This window comes from Copadichromis virginalis, linkage group LG6 (assembly GCF_057382275.1).
Source record: "Copadichromis virginalis isolate Kocher_CV1m ecotype Utaka linkage group LG6, C_Virginalis_male_GT1.1, whole genome shotgun sequence".
NCBI classification, from domain to species: domain Eukaryota; kingdom Metazoa; phylum Chordata; class Actinopteri; order Cichliformes; family Cichlidae; genus Copadichromis; species Copadichromis virginalis.
The window spans coordinates 23,243,449-23,262,151 of record NC_140623.1 but is presented as its reverse complement, the minus strand read 5'-3'; the positions used below and the strand labels follow the sequence as shown (position 1 = coordinate 23,262,151).

At 41.0% G+C, this 18,703-nt stretch overlaps 1 protein-coding gene across 1 annotated transcript in view; it reads right to left on the bottom strand.

Moving 5' to 3' along the window:
• dlc1 (DLC1 Rho GTPase activating protein) overlaps positions 1-9,810 on the bottom strand; it is an 85,134-nt gene extending 75,324 nt beyond the window's left edge. Inside the window, exons 1-4 of the mRNA XM_085459295.1 lie at positions 9,372-9,810; positions 6,523-8,440; positions 2,130-2,264; positions 1,884-2,012 (exon numbers count right to left, since the gene is read on the bottom strand). Coding sequence (XP_085315421.1) covers positions 1,884-2,012; positions 2,130-2,264; positions 6,523-8,376 — 2,118 coding nt within the window. The 5' untranslated portion in view covers positions 8,377-8,440; positions 9,372-9,810. The remainder of the gene's footprint in view (positions 1-1,883; positions 2,013-2,129; positions 2,265-6,522; positions 8,441-9,371) is intronic.
• Between the last annotated feature and the right edge of the window lie 8,893 nt (positions 9,811-18,703).

The following is an 18,703-nucleotide window of genomic DNA, read 5'->3' as shown; positions in this document are numbered from 1 at the left end:
GGGGTGAAGGGATCTAGATCTTTGGAACCAGCCAATTAGAGAGTTTTAACGTCTGCTTTGCTAAGCCCTGAGAGCTGAGGGACATTCCTACAATTGGAAGATTGAGTATGTGTGTCTGTGTGGTCCAGATATTACTAGTGTTGTGGGGACCTAAATCTGTTTACTCAGTAAGATTATGGACCAATTTGGAGTGGAGGTCATAGTTACATCATTCTGGTGGCAGTAAAGTAAAGGAAAACCAGTGAAAGCCCCAGAATAGGAAAACATGTCTCTTTTTTTGCTGCTGTTCATCAAAAAATATTGAATGTATTTTTCTAGTATGATATGATAGAAGTGGACCTCTGAATGGAGACAGATTGTGACACAGGTCTAGTTTCTGTGCAAGTCTTACCCAGACTAATGCAAACTAAGGTTTTGTTGCACGGCCTATAAATATTAAATGGCATGTATAGAGTAAGAGGAAAAAGTTGTACACTTGGTGTGTGTGTGTGAACTGGGAGCCTAACTGAGTGTCCAACTCAGTGATTCTCAAAGATCAGGTTGCAACACTGTTATGTGTGTGAATGTGTGTGTGAATGGGTGGATGACTGGTTGTGTAAAGCGCTTTGGGGTCCTTAGGGACTAGTAAAGCACTATACAAATACAGGCCATTTACCATGTTTTATCTATAGAGTTGCAACCAATCTCCAGCCACTTGATTGGAAAGACAGTAAGTGCACTCAGTTTGGCAACCTTTACTTTTTTTTTGCTAAATGTTAAAACCTAGAGCCTTCACGGGTGTTCACCGGATGAAGCAGGTGACCAATATACTGTTAGGCTATTCCAGAGGTCCAGGTTCAAATATGCCCGGGGACATTTACTGTGTGTCCTCCCCTCCTCTCTTTCCAAAGCTTCCTGCCCACTATCAGACCATTATCTCATCATACATCTCAGTGGAAGCAAAAAAAAAGTCTTCACACCCAAGCAAAAAGATAACCCAAGACCCTTCCTCTTTGCCAAATACCTGCATTGGGTATTTCTCCACCATGCCATTCTGTTTCACACCTGCAGAGGATGTTAACTGCATCAGGTCTTTATGTCTTGAATTACATGCCTGAGATTGGGATTCTTAGTAGCTGTCTCATCTATTCTAGCACCACTGAGTAACTTAACCACTATACCACTTTAGTCATATGATAGGCATATTTGTGTCCTTGACATTTTACAATGAAACACCCGTGTCAGCTCATGTCTTGCGAAATAGGCCTCAGGACTAAAATCTGGCATCAGGGGCCCAGTTTAGCCAGTGTTTCGGAAGTTAAGAGTAGTGCCTGATTTGTAGTGTGCTGTTGTGGCTATAGAGGCACAAGCAGGTTATCGACTTATTGCCCAAGTATCATCGAGCAGATCACCAGACTGTAAGCTGATCGAGATCAGGCGGGCGCCTTCTGTGGCAGCTCCATTACAACTGGCATGTGAACGGGTGACTCACATTGTAAAGTGATTAGTTCGAACACTTAAGCTAAACGCGAAGACTATTTCCTGTTACAGTTTTTTTTTTTGGGCATACTGTGAAAGAAAAAAACTATTTTATGTTAGAAATGTACCTTTTTATATGCAGGATATTCTTTATATTTCATTAACATTTATTTGATCTTTCACCTTGAAAAATTAGGTGTTTTATTGTCACTGCTTTTTAAGTTTAAATGTTAATGTCAGTTTATTTTTTGCTGTTTTTGTCTATTCTATTTTCTGGCTTTTTAGTCCTTTTTTAAAAATATTTTCATATTTTAACTGCCCACGTGTTTTAGTCATGTCAGTGACATTTTGCCAGAAAATGTGATCAGTCAGTTGGAATCTGGAACATTGTTTTGATTTCTATATACATTCGGGTGCTGACTTACCCCACTCTTAGGCTTTGCTCCAAGGGCTTGTGGAGATCCTGAAGACAAAGCAGCAGCAGCAGCAACAACAGCAGCATGTGGATGCGTGGGTGGTTGTGACGTTGCTGAAGAGGATCCTAAATCAAACTCCTGCACAAGTAAAAAAACAAACAATATAGTTCACTGAGAACGCCGAACTGCTGCACAGTTTCAAATATAGAAAAAACTGCTGTCACATCCAGCTAGATAACTCAGTTGTGCGGGTACCGGGTGATGCCGTCGATGGAAGGTGGCTGTGCTGTCCATGGAGGAAGTAGCACTGAGGGCATTCTCAATTTCCTGATCTAGCTGGTCCAACTTCATCAGCAGCAGCACCATCGAGTCCAAGCGAGCATGCCCACGCTGAGACAGATCAGTGGAGAACAGTCAAACTCACAAAACTATTAAGACCAGCATTAAATGTGCCGAAATCAATTTGTTCCACTTCTCTAAGGAAACGTTTTTCTCCAGTGTCATCTGTGATCTCTGACCAGATGATCAGGAAGAGAACAGAAACATGAAATATATATGTGAAACGTAATTAGAAATGTGACCGGAAAAGCAAAAAGTCAGTACTATACAGTAAGATCAGAACTATTCACAGAGTCGGTGACTTTGTTTTAAAGGCTTATAACTTTTAAGCATGATTTAAAGTACAAAATATATCTAATTGTTCCTTTGTTCTTTGTCCCTCTATGTTCCCCAGCAACCTTCCACTTCAGCCAATTAAAATAGCTGATTTACACATTGTGGCCATTTAATGGCTATCTCTTTTGTTTCGCCTCTGTCATTACTTTAACACTCCACTTATTTGCCCTTTAATATGCTGTGCTAATTTATCCATCTTAGGGCTGTGATAACAAGTCTCATACTGACCTCAGGTGGTTTGACTTGTGCAAGACAAGCAGACCGACATGCTACAATCCAGCATTGCATCACACTCCACCTACCACTCTGTCCTCTGCTAACCTTAAGCTCTATGTTGTTTTCATGCAATTTGAGCAGGAGTAAAACGTGTAATATCCTTTTCTTCACTGCTTAAAGCAGTATGTTTTCATTTCCCTCTGCCTGTCTTATCTTGGCACCGGGTGTGGCTCCCTGCCTGAGCTTTACCCTTGAGAAGAACCCGAGGAAATTTCATGGCTGGCCCATTACCCGCAAACAAACCTTGTTACAATCCCCGCTAACAGATGCTGTTAAACTCTTAATGAGAGTGAGCTCATGGCACACACACAGCCACTGTGACTGTATGCTTACGCAAAGCTACAAAAACTAGTGGATGTGAGGCTGGCTTTCATGCCTGGTTTGTCTCTACATGCAGTACCTTGAAGAGGAATCTTTGGGTTATGCACTTTTTACAGATCATAAATGTGTCTGCTGAAATGGTCAGCATGGTTTAATCATAAATGTGCTAATAGAGTCAGGATACTAAAGGTAGCCTCATCCCTGCGTCTGGCTTCCAGCTCCAACCCTAATAATGTCTTATGACTGCTTCTACATTTATTTTCCAGTTAGTGCCCAATTTGGCTGTCAAAGTCAGATCCTATCGGTTTGCTGAGAGCGCAAATAGACATGCCGTGTGTGTCGGGGAAATGCGCTTCACACTGATGCATTCACTGACATTTCTAGCTCGTGGCAGCGCGCAGCTCGTGGCAGCGCGCAGCTCGTGGCAGAGCGCAGCGCTACGGTCCCATCTTCTTGGCAAAGTATCACAATGAAACATTGTACCGTTGTAAAACAATGACATCTTTACGAGGCCTCGCTGAATGAACAAAAGCATCTGGCTCGGGATGGCAAAAACAACCACAAAACGGCAGAGTGAAAAACAAGTGCAAGCGTAAACTTCAGTTGCCTCGGAGGCAACGTTTTTAGGGGCATTCTGGTGGTTTGGGTGTTCTCAGAAGGTTTCTTTGCTGTCTTTCCCATGTTTGAGGTTTCTGTCACATTCCACTTAACTTCCTGTTTTTTTGAGATGGGAGATGTTTCCCACACTGTTTGAACTCTTAGATCCCTCCTTCCCCTTAACTTGTTCTTTTTTCAAGACCCCTCAGTCGCCTGTCTTACAGCCAGTCTGCATCCCATTTCTCAGACCTCTGCATTGAGTGGGCTCTCTTAATTAATACAGACAAAGAGGCCAAAAAGGAAAAGAGAGAGCACTGAGGGTGATGCTGCCAAGTTGTCTGCTGACTGTTGAGCCAGTTTGGCCTTGGGGTCAGGATAAGGCCTTGTTGCTAAAACAAATAAACACAGTAACAAAGCCCAATATCAGCTTAATCTCAAGCTGTTATGCAAACCAGATGGGTTTGTTTTACAAGCTGAATCTGTAACAAAAACTTGGTCTACTGGGGGATGCAATCATTAGTCAGTACAATATCTTGTCAGAGATCATTCCAGGCTGCTTCTGTCATTATCCACTAAAGAAACTAACATAAGCTCAGTAATTCTCTTCGTGATATTGAAAACACTCTTCTCCATTTTTTATGTCCCGTGGGATAAAGCTTTACATTTTTAATTTATATTTTATCAGCATGGTCTTCTATACGGCACAATTCCTGCGCTAAACTGGACACACAAATCACGTTGCTGTCAAAGATGAGGCAAGCCATCACCATATGGTAGATGAATTGTTGGCTTCTTCCACTGGCTTAACTGCTCTTTTCAAGTTCCAAAATCCTGCTTTTTTGGTGGGGTATTTAAAGTCATCATTTCTAAGTTTGAAATTAGAGCCAGGGGAAAATGTGGCACTGGTTTTCCATGTCTCCCTGTTGGAGTATGACCTATTGTTTTTGGCAGTTGGTGGACTGACTTCAACATTAGTCATGGCTAAAAGTGGCTCCAAAGTTTCTAAAAAATTTATGTGGAAATAATGCTATGATAATCTTTAGGATTACACAACCCATAGGCTTTTCAGGAACACAGCTATAACCAGAGTGTCAATATATGACACATAAACCACTCAGCACCAGCTGATTTTATGGTTTCTATTCTAGACTACAAGCCAAATATTTTTTTTATTGTATGCCTGCATTTTATTCTACTATTAGGAAGGGGTTGTGGTATATTATTAGGGTCATGGCAGCACACATCAATAGATTTATATACAAAACAACTGAATATGACCAAACAATAGCACAATAATCAGCACTATTTTCACATTATGTAAACTATAGCCAACAAGCTATAGTTAACCACACACTACACAGTTGCACATGGACTCCTTTTGTTTCAACAAATAATGAATGAGTTGTAATAACATAACTTATGTCATCACATGAGAAATTATAATTGCTAACAATACGGTATATTCAAAAATAGAACCCAACCGATATATCAGCCATGCCAATACCAGCTGATATTGGCTATTTGCCGATACATTCATTTCAACATTTATAACAGGCGATACATGTAAAAAGTAAAGAAGATTCAGGAGAAATACTCTTCAACCATGTTATGGGTAATAATGCAGCAAACTTTGCCCACCACTCTTAACTTCACTTATGGCAGCATGTATCTGGGGACATCACAAACACAAGAGCCAGTGGATTAGAGCAGAGTCAAGAGTGAACGAATAATCCACAACTTGTGACGGAAAAAATGTCATATTATCTTAGTAGGGACCCATCAATAACTACACACAACAGGTGTTAGGGAAATCTATTTATGCTTTGTATCTCTCAACGAATAAATATCAATTGGCATATCAGATATTTAAATCACCAAACACTGGTATGAGCCTTAAAAATCCTATATCAGTGAGTCTCTATCAGGAAATATCTGTGTGGCTCTTTGCAGTTACCTTGGCATTCTTATAAATGGTGTTACTATAAATATCTATACTTCTGATTAATGCAAAATAGGTGAATTAATATGAATATGAAACGTTCCACGAGTTTTTATAATAAAACAAACTCAGATGTGTCACTGTTTACAAGAGTGTGATCAATTTGATCTTGAATGTCACACAAGAATTTAACTTCTCACAATACGTTTCTTGTCCAAACAACATGCCTTCTTAATGGGCCCTGAGTTGAAATTAATGGGCTTCTTACTGTTATTTTAAAAGGACTGAAACTACAGCAACTTATTAGCGAATACAGTTTCAATTGTCTGATTGTTGCTTTGCTTCACTGATCCCAAATCCACGAACTGCTTCTAAGATTTTTGGTATATTTTTGCACCACATAAGCATGCTGCTAACAGTGTGAAAACAGCACAAGATACAGTATTTGCTAGAGAAAACAGTTTAAGCATTTCACCCTAGAGATTACTTTGAGCTTCCAACCCCTCTGCGTTCATGGTCTCCATGCCCTTATAGGACCTTGTTTTGCAATGAGCGGTTGAGAAAAAGTACAACATTTCACAGACCCCCCCCCCCCCCCCCCCCTTCCACACAGCCCCCTCACAGATCTGTAAGCATGTGAGAGTGAAGTCAGTGTTTTCCGAGACACTTGCCAGAGTGTGGGACCAAAATTATGTGTGCCCAGTAAGTGTCTGTTCATTAGAAGCATTCAGGTCGCAGAATTACAAAGACAGAACTTGCAAAACTGATCTAAACTAGTATACATGTAGTACATGTAGTAATTGTACATCCATTACACTTCTGTATCATATTTATTCTTACCTTTCTCAGCCGCACTTTGAACACGTTGTCTTCCTTCTGATCTGCATGCTCATATGTTCCATCTAAAGCCGAACTGCCGTCTTGTGTATCGTTGTATATAACTGAACGTATGTCTTCCCTTGACGCCTCCATTGTGGCTCCTGGCTGGTGGTGTTCTCTGTGACCATCTGCCACCTCAGAGGCAGGTGACTCACTGAAGTGAGGACCTGAGGCTCGGTTACCATGGAGTCCCTCGTTGACCTCTGTAGAGCATGGTGGCAGGTTTTGCGTGTGTTGTTCAACAACCTCGTGTTTATCATCCAAACAGCAGCGCTCAGCAGCTGGATTTGGGGTACTGTTAACATCATTATTCTTTTGAGCATGAAGTAGAGAGCTGTCTTTTGCCTCCACAGGGCTGATCTCTGGTATAGTGTCCAGTTTTGAACAACTATATTCTGTCTGATGAGGAATGGCGAGATCCTCACTAACAGGCACTAAACTTTGGTCAGTATTTCCCAGTGACTGACTTACAGAACCTTTCACATCCTTATCTGCACACTGTGTCGTGTTTGTCCCAATGGCATCTCCTGCATGTCCAGAATTCATTTGTTTAGATGACACGTTGCTGTCTGCCATTAAAGAGCAGCACTGATTTATGACACTAACATCAGATGATTCAATAGGTCTGACGTGTCCTTTTTTCTCGCTGCTTTCTGCTTGTGCACTTTTCACTCTCTGGGGCCTGCTCTCCGCTAACATTTCAACATTGTGCTGCTCCAACAATGTCTGGTTGGATATTTCCCAACCATGATCCTTATCCAACGGTCCAGCACAGTCTTCATGGTCCCGCTCTTCTCCTATAGTGACTCTTGAGAGACAGCTCAGTCCTGTATTTTCATTTAGAGTTCCTAGGTCACTCAATCCATCTTGCTTGTCAGCAGAACATGCACTCCGGCTCTCAGATATTCCTTTGTCACATTCTCCATCTGCTACTAATGATTCCACAGTTTTGTTGATTAGCGCCAGTGCTTCACCACCCTCCATATTTGCTGAGCTTAGCAGAGCATTCATACCAGGCTGGTCAGAGATGACAGTCTTGCTTTCCTCAACATCTGGGAGATCGGTTTGAGGTTCCTGTTCGCCAGCAGAGCAACAGTTTACTGTGGCCCCAGTGATTTCAGGAGGTCTGCTGTAACCCTCTCTATGGCTCCCCTTTGTATCCTGATGGTTTGGAACTTTGCCAGGTTGCTCACCAGCACATTCAGACAATGGAGGCACATTGTTGGAAGAGATAGAGACGTATTGTTGGTGAGAGATATGTGTACTTTTAAAGACCCTGTCATCGCACATGCTGTGATTCTGGCAACTTTCTGTGCCCAAATCACTTTTATTATCGATAGTTTTATCACTGCTATCAGTTGCACAAGAAATATTTGCACTAGACATACCACTGTTTGAATTACAAAACTCTCCAAAATTCCCAGGGCTTGCGGTTTGGAGATCCTCTGAGTCAGAGTCAGTCTTTGGGAGTATGCCAGCACCCACCAACTCATAAGACCGATCCACTGACTCCTGTAAATCCTTTCCATTGTTTTCCATTAGTTTTAAGTGTTCCGGTTCAGTATCATCATTCATCACAGAAGCTCCCCCTTCACAAGTCTGAGCAGGGTCATCTATAGGCAGCTGGTGGCATCCCTCTGGCATAGAGGAACACCTTGCCCGTCTACCTTGTTTCGAACCCGCAGAAGCCATCCATAGCCCATCGCCTTCGACCCCATGACAGCAGACAAGATCCAGATCATCATAGCTGTACTGTAATCCTGACGGGTGAGTCACATGCTCCTCCCAGCTTCTTTTACGTATGGCAACTGGCATGATGGGCAGCCAATGCTATCCCATAAAGCTGCTTTTGATGCCAGGTTAAATAGAAGGGCCAGATCTGGTGCAACAAGAGGAGAAAAGGAGATAAGAAATAGCCAGTGTTGCAAAGTTTTCACTTTGCAGGAGCTGAACGTACAAATAATGCTTCAACTTTCAAGTAAGCAATCCAAGTGTATTAATTTAACCCAGGAAACCGATTTCTTTTGAAGTTTTTCCATATTTCAGCTTGGCAACTACAAGTAAACTACTCTGATCTCTAACAATTGTTTAATTTTTTAAGACGGAGAAAGTTTAAATCGTTGAGATTAATGTAGACATCCCTCCGATTGTTTATCTTATCACAAACAGGAAACTGTAAACAAAGCACTTTGTCAGATTTGCACCATTTTAACAGTGAAAAAAAAAAAGAGTCTGAAAAAGTGCTGGGTGTTAGTTAACAGTCTTTCTGCACCCATTCACCTACAAAAATAAGAGACTGAAGTAGATTGAAGTAAAACTGGAACAGAATCCAACACTATCACAGAACCAAATGCAAGTCTTATCACAGAATTCAAAGTAAGATATACTGCATTACACTGCTCTGTGTTTTTTCTTCCTTTTGTGGTTGATTTCAATTTATAGATGTGAAGAAACATAGTGTAAATCATGGAAGATTTACACTACTCCGTAAATCTGCTATGTGTCGAGACAGACAAATAAAATATTTTGATTAAAGAGAACCATTCTGTACTATGTAAATAACACAATTCAAAACAACATAGCATAGCCACCTTAAGTAGTCTGTGACAAAGAATCTGATTTTTTTTAAGTGTATTGAAAGTATTTTAAAAATGGAAGACCTGCTTGAAGAGTTTCTTTTCCCAAATATTCATTTTAAGTCATAAGGATGGTGGTTCTAACTGCCATTTGCACCCTTTGGCACAAACATGTACCAGATTTGGTTATATGTAAAATAAGGGAAAGATCCAAAAAGCAGTCGCTCCTCTTACTTGCACTCCAACGAACAGCTGACAGCCGAACTCCACATTCTACAGTGGAGGAACACTGATGTTTACTTCTCATAAATACTCCAGTGATGACACATTGTTTAGCAACATAATCTGAAAGCTTTTGTGGAAATCCAGAAGTGGAATATATAATCCAAACCAAAGATTGCAGATCAATTAGTTCCTGAAATGCAGTTTGCCAAGAGATGTTACTCAAGCTGACTTTTCATTCATCCATCAAAAGAAATCTGTCCACGTTTGGGAAATTTTACTTCACTCTTTCCAAGCAAGAAGTCCTTACTTTAAGCTATACGAGCCTTTTTCTAGACTCGAGTCAGTATCTTCGCAGTAAAACTGTTGGACAGGCAGTGAAGCCCCCAGAGGAAGGCAGAAAGCCGGGAAGCAGTGAAAAGTCCATGGACAACTTCCATCTTGATCACATTATGGTTTTTGCTGACGCTGAACGCTCAAGAGTCGGGGTGGTGTAAGAGGGGCTGGGTTTTCTTTTCTCCCGGCCCTCCCTTCTCTCCTCCGCTCTATCCTTTTTTCTCATCAGGTCCCCTCCCCGCTGGTTTTGACAGTGAGTCTGAGTCACATCTCAGGAGCCCCATCCCCCGTCTCACAGCTCTCGAAGCACACCATACACTCCACCCTCCTCTACTGTACACTCACTACTCGCTATTTCAGAAATATTGCTTCTCTTTTCAGGAGACATTTTCTTCATTCTTCTTTAGCTCCCTATTTCACCGAGCTGGGAAGGAGGAGTTGGCTTTGATTAGTAACAGACAGGCTGCTTCGTAAGACTTCGGGCTGCGAGCCAACTGAGATTGCTCTAATGTTTTGGCAGTCATATCTGCAGCAAATTTGTCATCTTGTAACTACAAGTATTCTTAGATAAAAATACTGGCACTCGTGAAAAAAATACAAGGCAAGATATCTTTATAGTTAATCTGGTTGGGGAGAGGTATTTAAAAATACACTAAAATGGTAAATCATATTTCAGCATTAAAACATACTTTATAATAATGGAGACGGCTTTAAAAGTGCTACGAACCTGACAATTTTCTTTTCAAGGAGATTAAGTGGGAAGAAAAAAAAATATTTAGGACCAAAATACCAGCAATTCATTTCCTAATATAGTAATTTCTCTGTGAAGCACTTTGCAGAAAGAAAGGGCAAAGCTGGCAATGACTGCTCTTCATATCACAAAGACCAACTGACATAATTTGTTTTTAAACCCATAGTGAAATTAGGATCATAGCACAAGCTGAATATTTCATTTGGAAAGCCCGGACCAGTTGAAAACCTCAAAACGTAAGTAATCTCCTAATTTCACTAAAAGTTCAGCTATGATCAGATTTATAATGAGTGTTTTTTGTGTTGGGTTTTTTTTTTTTGTTTCAGTTGGATCAGCTGCATACCAACAGGGACAGTCCAAGCACAAGAGAAAACTGGAATGAAGCCCCCTCCAACTATCTCTCTAACCCCAGCCTCTAACCTCTGGGTCATCCAGATGTGAGTTGAAGCTTTGGATGAGTCTTTTCTTAGGGGCTGCACTGGGAAACTGTGCACTACCATAAATGTTGCCTCTCCGGGGACACAGATGGTCGAACTCAAGGGCAAGCCATCCAAGTACAACAAGACTCTGCTGTTGCATGTCACATGATGCACTCTGCACTCTTACACCAAGTGCCATGTAATGAAATGCAGATTTTTTTTCGGTTACAGAAGCTTCCATGTGGATACAGTTGGTGTTTGAAGTGCGGAGCCCGACACAGAGCATGACTCAGGCTATCCACTCATTATCTCCTGCGGACGTCCAATGCTGCTCTATAATTTAAAAGGCTATGCCTTCCCCTGCCAATCACACCATCTTGCTTGTCCTCAGGGCAACTGGTGTACGTCACAATCTGATACACCAGTGATACTGTGAAAACACATATTTAGGCAACAACATGTGCAAGAGAAGATGCCCATCAGCAATGTTTCTGTGTGTGCAGTTGTGTGTGAACTGGAAGAGCAGCGAAGCACTAAGTGTGGGCGGTTAAAGCAAAATGTAGCTTTGATGTGAGTACAGATCTACAACTACTGTGGAAGTTCAGGGAGGGACTAAATACAAGAATGTGAACATACCAACCATGACGTAACAATGTGTATGCTGACCTTCAGCTAGGAAACTGTTAGGAATGTTCTCCATTCATGAAGACAAAGCTTGCCAGCATGCCTCCAATTAATATTTAACACTGAACACAAAATACAAGTAGGCAGATTTAAATGATGTACTTTGCAAAACATACATGAAAATACAGTATATAAAAACATTTCTACATTTCTAACACGCTTGAAAGCCAATATTTGGTATGATGACCTTTATTCTTCAACACAGTTGTTTTAGGCAGGCTTTCTTCTAATTTCTTTGAGAAGTCTTCAGGAGTAATTCTACAGGCTTCTGTGAAAGACCTTCAAAGCTCTTCTTTGGCTTTTGGCTGCTGTTTGTTCTCTTCCCTATCAAGATGATCCCGTACTTCTTCAATAAATTCTGGGCTCTAGTCAGGCCTGATAATGTCCTTCTATCCAGATATGCTTTTACTGCATTGGCAGTGTGTTTGGGATCATTATTGTGCTGAACAAATGAAGCCATTGCCAATCAGAAGCTTTCTAGATAATATTGCAGGTGGATCAAAATCTGACAGTGCTTTACTGTATTCACAATTCCATCAAGAACTGTAGCTTCATTTGCTGAAATACAGCCCCAGTACATGACAGAGCCTCCACTGTTTTACACCCAGGCACCCACAGCTGACAGTCTCTCCTGACAGTCTCCCCTGACCAGCTACATATATATTGACGAGAATTTGAAAAAACAAAAATTGATTAATCACTCGATAAGACCCACTGATTTTCAATCCAGTTCTTATGTGATTTAGAATACCCCAGTCTTTTCTCCCTGTTTGTCTTCCTTAAGAATGGCTTCCTGACATCCAACCTTCCACTGAGACCATTTCTGATGAAGTTTTGGCAAACAGTAGATGAATCAGCTGAAGGGCCAGATGTATCTCTCATGTCCCATGTCTGGTCTTTGCTGGAGTTTTTCCAGTGACTTTTAGATGCTGTTCATCTGCTGCAGACATTTTTGTTTCTTTTTAGGTCTCCCTCTCCCTCCAAGCACTCTGAAATTGGATGATTCTTTTTTGTATCATTGTGTAGATATTTGGTCATAAATCACAAAGCCAGTTTAGCATTCAACTACATAAATAGAGACAAGATTATGACACAAATCTATGACAATACCAGGACAGATCATTTGTTTTTAACTGATCTTTAGCAGGAAGCACAAAAAGGATATGAGATATTTCAGGGTTTTTTAATTGGACTTTCTTCATTTATATGGGCACAGCGGATTTATCCAAAGGATTCTGCAATATTTCAGTCTGGCTTTACCAACAGATCTGCCATCCATTAAGTCATGCCATAAGTCGTGTTTTTTATGGGAACATGTATTTGCCTTAGGAGTCACTGTTGCAAGTCAAACTCAAAGTCCCACACAAGAAAGGATGAGCATGACCATTTTTATAGGCATGCAATAGTGCGGGTCACAAGTCTGGATCAGTCACATACATGGATAAGAAAGGACCATTCATGATTCACCCTATAATCCCCCACTGTTCAACCCGTCAGATTCTTAAGTGGAGCAGCGAGGGCCCAGAGGAAACAACCCCACATTCCTCACTGATATAGTTTATTATTGGAAAAATAAGTCAGTCTAAATCATGTGCATTGAAGAACAGTGTTTGCCCATGTAGGAAAATCTAGGTGACGTTTGCAGAGAAGAAAAATACTGTCCCGCCCATAACTGAGTCATTTTCAGTGCTTTCATATACAAAGACGGCTTTGAGTAGATCTTGTTGCTCTTTTTTAGGGTTTCTTTAAATAACTTTAAAAAAAACAAAACACTGTACTTGCCTGGTAGTTATGAGAAGTTGTGAAAATTGATCTTAGGTTTATTAACACTAAAAATACAACAAAACAAAGTTTCTCATCAGATGATCTAAATATAACATCTGCAAACCACACCGAGCTCTTTGCAAATCTTTCCTGTCACTTGCTATGCCCTGTGGTTAACAACTCTTTTTGTCTACAGTCATGCTAGTCTAAATAACCGTGTTTGAGGGCTGGGTGGGAACTTGAGCAGTCACAGTATTCTTGAATGAAATATCTCAATGAATATGATGCAACTTAAGAGGTTTGCCTTGATGTTTTGATTTTAAAAACTGCTTTTGTTCATTTTTTGATTTTGACTTGCTTTGTTTATGTGGGTCTAACCTCAAAGACAATGTTGTGGGAGAAACCCAGAGGCCCACTGATCACAGGTCATAGTGTGACTCCAACCGTGGGAACAGGAAGTACAAGTTATTAAGAATACAGACCATAATAGGCTAAAATAATCTAATCTTCCTAGGGAAGGGGCTCTGTGTCTGTGTGTGTAAATGATGCAACTGAAGGACATTATAACTGTGCATGATGGCAGTTATATACGGTGTGGATGTATGCAACTGTAATAGACTACATTTGTTTTTCAAATCAAATGATGGGCTTTACATTTGTATGACAACAGTGGAAACAAAATCCTCACACACTCATAAAAGTCCCACCAGTGTTCACAGTGGACCATCCGGCCCTTCTTTTTTTGGTCTCTTGCATGGTTAAAGAGCTTGGACAGCCAGCATTGTATTGCCATTTCAGAAGTCTCATTAAGAAGGCACCCCCCCACCTTAAAGAGGTCCCAGCAGATGGCTGCCCCTTCCTGAATCTGGTCTTCCTGGATGTTTCTTCCTGTTAAAAGGGAGTTTTTCCCTTCCCACTGTCACCAAGTGCTTGCTCATAGGAGGTCTGATTATTGAAGTGTTCTCTGTATTGTTGTAGGGGTGGTGAAGAGAAAGCTGAGCGTAAAAGCGTAGCTCTCAATTTACTGTTTAGTCTACTTTCCTACCCTCACCTATGGTCACGATCTTTGGTTAGTGACCAAAAGAACGAGATCACGGATACAAGCAGTGGAAATGAGCTTTCGCCGAAGGGTGGCTAGCCTCTCCCTTAGAGACAGGGTGAAGAGTTCAGCCATCTAGGAGGGGCTCGGAGAAGAGCCGCTGCTCCTCCACATAGAAAGGAACCAGTTGAGATGGTTCAGTCATCTTACCAGGATGCCTCCTGGGCGTCTCCTGGGTGAGGTGTGTGAGGGTATGTCCCGCTGGGAGGAGGCCCCGGGGCAGGCCCAAGACACTCTGGAGAGATTATATCTCTCAGCTGGCCTGGGAACACCTTGGTGTTCCCCGGAAAGGCTGAAGGAGGTGGCTTGGGAAAGGGAGGTCTGCGCTTCTCTGCTTAGGCTGCTGCCCCAAACCTGGCACTGGATAACCAGAAGAAAATGGATGGATGGATGGTATTGTAGGACCTTTACCTTATGATATAAAGCATCTTGATGACTGTTGTTGTGATTTGCTGCTATATGAATAAAATTCAATTGAATTTATCAGAATTTTTCTGAGCTGAATTGAAGTGAATTGCACAGTAACTCACTCAGTCACTCACTCAGTCACTCACGCAGTCACTCACTCAGTCACTCATTCAGTCACTCATTCAGTCATGCTGGTTATGGTGTGTTGGCTTTGTCTCACTGTGCAAAACCAGGCTGATGGAGAGCAGACACACACTCCTGTGTAAATACATAAATAAATAAATTTGACTCTGACTGTCATTCACTGCATCATTCAAAAGCAGGAACCTGCAATGTGTGCTACCGTACCATAGTGGAATATTTATTTAGCCCCAATTCTTTTAAACAACACATATTTTCAAAATATTAAATATATAATAATATATAAATACTGGAGTTATGGCACATCTGGCCAAATAGGACTACCTGGAAGGGGGATTTGAGTCTTGCATGTATTGCTATGTTTGCTATGGGTGATTGTATTCTTAAAAAGCTACAGTTATATTTAAGTTCCTAATTATAATTGTTTACAATTATTCTATAAACCTTACATTGGCAGAAACAATAAATGCTCTATCTAGCTTCAGAGTATATGTAACCACAGCGAATGCTGAATTTCTTTTTTTCTTTACTTTCACAACTCGCAGTCTTTATATAAAGCCACTTTCAGCTGCTCCCTGACTACAAATGACTACAAATGCAAACAACTTATTCAAAACAAGATAGTGACAGCATCACAAACTGGCATCTTCCATTTCCCAGAAAGTCCCCTCCTAAAAAAACAGCAAACTTTTATTGGTGACCTCATTCTGGAGAAGCAGGCATACTGTAAACAAAAACAGCAGCCAAGAAAGCCATTTCAGTTTTTTTTATTTCATGAGGGGAAGTCCTAAACTATCCAAATAAAGGACTTAAAGAAGGAATTGTAATCTCCACAGAGACCTTTATGAAACTGTTACTTCTGATTGTGACCGTATGAGAGTTACTTGACACTCCTTCTAAAAAACAGCCTTTCTCTACTAAAGCTGATGTTGTTTACAGTTAGGAATGTGAATTTCAAACATCCTGTTTAGGCAGTAACTTTTTCATCTAAGGAAGGACAAAAAATAAGATACAACTTTTTATCTTGATGCTTGATGGCCCAGGTAAAGAAATCACAGAAAGTTGATTCTGTTCACTTGTGCTCTGCGTTTTGAGTGGGAGAAACGTTTCATCACTCATCCAAGTGAGCTCTTCAGTCACTAAAGAAGACTGAAGAAGAGGCTGTAGAAGTGAATGACTGACAAAATGTTTCTCCCACTGAAAAAACAATGTCCAGATGAAAAGAACCAACTTTCTGGGATACAACTTTTTAAGTAAAGGCAGACTATTCCAGTGGTTCCTGAACCACAGCTAGTGGGTCTGCATAGCATCTATTCATCGGTTTTCTTGCACTTGTCCATCACTAGGGCGCCATTCATTCCACCTAACACAAGGCACAAAGCAGGGTATACCCTGGACAGGTCGACAACCGTTCATGCTCACAATCATACCTAAGTACAATTTAGAATTGACAATTAATACTGTAAAAGGATCCCAAAACAACTAACGAGAGAAGCCATACAAGCATGGGGTAAACATGCAAAATCCCCACAGAAAGGTTTCAGCCAGGTAGTGAATCCAAACCCAAGACGTTCTTTCAGTGAGGCAATACAGTTAGGTTCCCCCCTGTCAGAGAGGAATGGATCAGGCCCTGCGCTGCACAGCTCTGTTTTGAAGTCGGAACTTTCAGCCAGATTACCTGTCAAATTGGTGTTAGTATTATGAGGCAGCAGAGAGGTCTTGTAAATTTCTCTCCCCTTAAAAAAGTCACTGGCCCCCAAAATTTTGGATCTCAACTTTATGGATCAAAGCCTGGTAAGGTGGTGATGACAGCTGGATTTGATCGGTACACTCTGGCTCAAACACATGCCTCAGAAGCGTATAAGCGTCTGCACCTCAGCATATTGTAACACCTCTGTAGCCTTAAAGTAGCACAAAGAAAGATGAATTCTTACATATACACAAGCTTATACGGTTCTGCAAACACACGGTCATGAGGACTTGCTAAAGTTTACCAGATTTATAAAATAAAAGTAAATCTGTCTGTTCTTGAATCATATTTATTTAAACAAGATACAGACAAGTGATAGAATTACTTTACTCGTCTTGGAAGACATTTTGAAATGTAAGCAATTTATTAACGCTTAATAAAATGCACCAACCTTGCAGGATTCCTTACACAATCCCAAACTGGACAGTGTCTGCGAAGTGAGAAACTGAATATTTATCCTGAAGTCTTGTTGTTCATGAGGAATTACTCTGCATGCTGGACCAGACCCCGTGCAGTCCAAGTTAGTGAGGTACTACACCCTCCCACCCAGAATTCTGCTGAACATATGCAGCACTGGCATTAATTCATCCAGCTGAGAACCAGAAAAAACGTGTTGTCCTTGGACACTGTTGCCACAGCAGCATCAGCAGGAAATACTTCAGACCAAGAGTCAGAAAATGAGGGGCCAGGAGTCGTTTCATCATATGATGAGCGAGACCTCTGAGCAGCTATGTTTCCGCTCCGTGTTCATTTGTGTTTCAGTTCCAAGCGAAACCTCCCTGCATCTGCACCGGTGCTCTTACATACACTTGAAACTGCTATTCGGGTGTTCTGCAGGATCTGAATTAGCTTGCTTTTATTATATGCTGATTTTTACTGAGAATGAAGATTTGCCCCTGTGTTCATATGGACTTCAGAGTTACTAAAATATCTTTATGTGTGAAATTTTACTTTGCAGGAATGTTGAATTTGTCATTTAAGAAAGACTACTCCTACTCACAGTTACTTTTCCTTACAGTCTCCCACCTAGTGTGTTTATTGCAAAATCAGAAGCAAAGCATTTCTTCATCATGATATTGTGTGCGTTCAGTCCACTTGGAAGTCGTGTCTTCAAACCTTCACATTAAGACAGGAAACCTTTTGGGTAATACATTAAACTATGTTATTGTGAACTTGGGCATATTGTAAGCTGTTTGGTTATCAGCTTACAATATGCAAAAAAGTTCAAAGAAAACAAAAATATGACTCACAAAGGGGCAGATTTTCAGGACTACAAAAGTAGTGAAACAAAACACCTCAGACTCTACTGAACTACACCTTGCCCTTACTTGGACTAAATTAGCGTGCATCTGGGATGCTAATTTAGTCCAAGGGTTAGGGTAAGAGTTTGGCTAACCCAGTACAGTGTACAGTGATTCAATCTGAGTAGTCATGAGCTAGAAGGTCTACAAACACCCTATCCTCACATTTAAGCTGAGGCCAAAATTCAAGCGCTGGAGTACTCAAACAGAAGGACTGCAGGTGTTTGCCTGTAATTAATCAGGTAAATACAAGTTGATGGTCTTAATGGGATGACCTTTGCATTTCCTCAATATGTTACATACACATGCTACTTGATTCAGAGCACAAAAGTGAGCGAATTTACCGAGCCGAGCGAGATTGTGAGGTCCATTCGCCAGCTGTACAGACACTCCCTCCCTTCCCCGTCAGAGTGAAACTGCGCACACGACGTGCAGTGGGATAAGTAAACGTTTCAAGTGCTATACAAGCTCACTCATTTTTATACAGTCAAAGAACAGCTTTATCAGTAAATCACTCATTTTTATCACCTGAACATTAACTACCTTTGGAGGCTAAATACCAACCACAGAGGTGGCACACTTACCAGACCGGAAACACACCCGCCTAAGCTTAATTTTATTCTTCATTAAGCCTCAGCACTCATTTCAAAGATATATTTTGTACCACTAGGAAGCACGCGTTATTTGCTGC